The sequence below is a fragment of the Brachyhypopomus gauderio genome, chromosome 3, assembly GCF_052324685.1.
Source record: "Brachyhypopomus gauderio isolate BG-103 chromosome 3, BGAUD_0.2, whole genome shotgun sequence".
Classification (NCBI taxonomy): Eukaryota; Metazoa; Chordata; class Actinopteri; order Gymnotiformes; family Hypopomidae; genus Brachyhypopomus; species Brachyhypopomus gauderio.
The window spans coordinates 24,183,930-24,186,429 of NC_135213.1; the positions used below are offsets into that span (position 1 = coordinate 24,183,930).

At 47.4% G+C, this 2,500-nt stretch overlaps 1 protein-coding gene across 9 annotated transcripts in view; it reads left to right on the top strand.

The window, feature by feature from the left end:
• The window catches only part of ryr2a (ryanodine receptor 2a (cardiac)), a 188,237-nt gene that overhangs the window by 111,098 nt on the left and 74,639 nt on the right, over positions 1 to 2,500 (top strand). For all 9 annotated transcript variants that reach the window (XM_077000565.1, XM_077000568.1, XM_077000567.1 and 6 more), the window contains one exon: positions 1,979 to 2,187. In XM_077000565.1, coding sequence (XP_076856680.1) covers positions 1,979 to 2,187 — 209 coding nt within the window. The remainder of the gene's footprint in view (positions 1 to 1,978; positions 2,188 to 2,500) is intronic.

Consider the following 2,500-nt stretch of genomic DNA (forward strand, 5'->3'; position numbering starts at 1 on the left):
TGGTAACTGTGATGTGTCAGAGGTGAAGCCCTGGTGACTGTGATGTGTCAGAGGTGAAGCCCTGGTGACTGTGATGTGTCAGATGTGAAGCCCTGGTAACTGTGATGTGTCAGATGTGAAGCCCTGGTAACTGTGATGTGTCAGAGGTGAAGCCCTGGTGACTGTGATGTGTCAGAGGTGAAGCCCTGGTGACTGTGATGTGTCAGAGGTGAAGCCCTGGTGACTGTGATGTGTCAGAGGTGAAGCCCTGGTAACTGTGATGTGTCAGAGGTGAAGCCCTGGTGACTGTGATGTGTCAGAGGTGAAGCCCTGGTAACTGTGATGTGTCAGAGGTGAAGCCCTGGTGACTGTGATGTGTCAGAGGTGAAGCCCTGGTAACTGTGATGTGTCAGAGGTGAAGCCCTGGTGACTGTGATGTCAGAGGTGAAGCCCTGGTGACTGTGATGTCAGAGGTGAAGCCCTGGTGACTGTGATGTCAGAGGGGAAGCCCTGGTGACTGTGATGTGTCAGAGGTGACACCCTGGTGACTGTGATGTGTCCGAGGTGACACCCTGGTGACTGTGACGTGTCAGAGGTGACACCCTGGTAACTGTGACGTGTCCGAGGTGACACCCTGGTAACTGTGACGTGTCCGAGGTGAAGCCCTGGTGACTGTGATGTGTCAGTGCTGCATTCTTCATACTGTCTCTGTCTGGTGCAGAGTGAGTAAGTGAGGGTGGGGCTGTGTTTCCTACATGGTCAGATTGATGAACGTGTATAGCAGGGTGGATGCCCTGTGACTGACTGTAGATGGTACGGCTGCCAGTTCTGCTGACTCTGGACTCACATCCCTCCCTATCCTGTGTGCCACGCTGGCTCGTCTCCCGAGTGCTCATTTTGACATTAATTACTCCATTACTGTGTTGTGATATTAACACAGCAGTCTGAATGGTGTGGCGTGTTCTGTTCAAAGCTAAAGAGATGGGTGTCTTAAATCGACACGGCCTGTCTCGTGACCAGCTATTAAAAGGCACATACACTGTATTACCAAAAGTATTCACTCACCCATCCAAATGATCAGAATCAGGAGAACGGTACTTGTCTGACTGCATTGTGCCAAGTGTAAAGTTTGGTGGAGGGGGGATTATGGTGTGGGGTTGTTTTTCAGGAGCTGAAGTGAAAGGAACTCTGAATGCTTCAGCATACCAAGACATTTTGGACAATTCCATACTCCCAACTTTGTGGGAACAGTTTGGAGCTGGCCCCTTCCTCTTCCAACATGACTGTGCACCACTGCACAAAGCAAGGTCCTTAAAGACATGGATGGCAGAGTCTGGAGTGGATGAACTTGACTGGCATACACAGAGTCCTAACCTCAACCTGATAGAACACCTTTGGGATTAATTAGACTGAGAGCCAGGCTGTCTGGTCCAACATCAGTATGTGACCTCACAAATGCACTTCTGGAAGAATGGTCAAACATCCCCATAAACACACTTCTAAACCTTGCGGACAGTCTTCCCAGAAGAGTTGAAGCTGTTCTAGCTGCAAAGGGTGGACCAACATCATATTGAACCCTATGGATTAGGAATGGGATGTCACTTAAGCTCATATGTGAGTCAAGGAAGATGAGCGAATACTTTGGGCAATATAGTGTTTATGCTTGGTATCCATGTGATCTTATTTATTGTTCAATAACTATATTTACAAAATGAATTCAGATTACAATATACAAGCTTCAGGAAATCTGGGTTAGTTTGTTAATGCACCTGTTTGGATTTCTGAATTTAGGCCATTTTTCATTTACTGGGAAGTCTTCAGATGTGAGCCATGTTCAGAAAAGCAATGTTCTGTAAACGCAATGGTACAGGTTTTCATATCCTTTTGATTTGCCCGAAAGATCAGAGTCCATGTTTAGACTTTAAAGAAAAAACAAGATTGCACATGGATAGAAATGAACTGTGTCCAATGAACTGTGTTTCCTCTTTGTATCCTGCAGCTGCTCGAACAGACATCAGCAGTACGGCTTCAGAACGATTCCGGATTTTCCGGGCTGAGAAGACCTACTGTGTGAATGCGGGGAAGTGGTATTTTGAGCTGGAGGTGGTGACTGCAGGGGAGATGCGTGTGGGCTGGAGTCGGCCCGGCTGTCTGCCCCACCTGCAGCTGGGCTCTGATGACCAGGCCTTCGTGTTCGATGGGTTTAAGGTGAGAACCAGTTACCCAGCATGCTCTGGGAGGTGCAGGTTGCTGGTCTTACTGTCTCCCAAACACTGTTCAATATGGGGTCCCCCAAGGATTTATACTTGAGACACTACTGTCTCTTACATAAACTGGAGTTGCAATACAATACAATAACTGTAATACAATAACTGAGGTTTAATTGAATCCCCGAGACTGTATTCTCAAAACTCTTATTATTCCTGAGTTTCCCAGTAAACTCCATATACTCCCTGCTTCCTCCTTGACTGCCAGAGGCAGTAGAATCAGAAGTGTCTCTAACCGCTAACTAAAGGCCTTT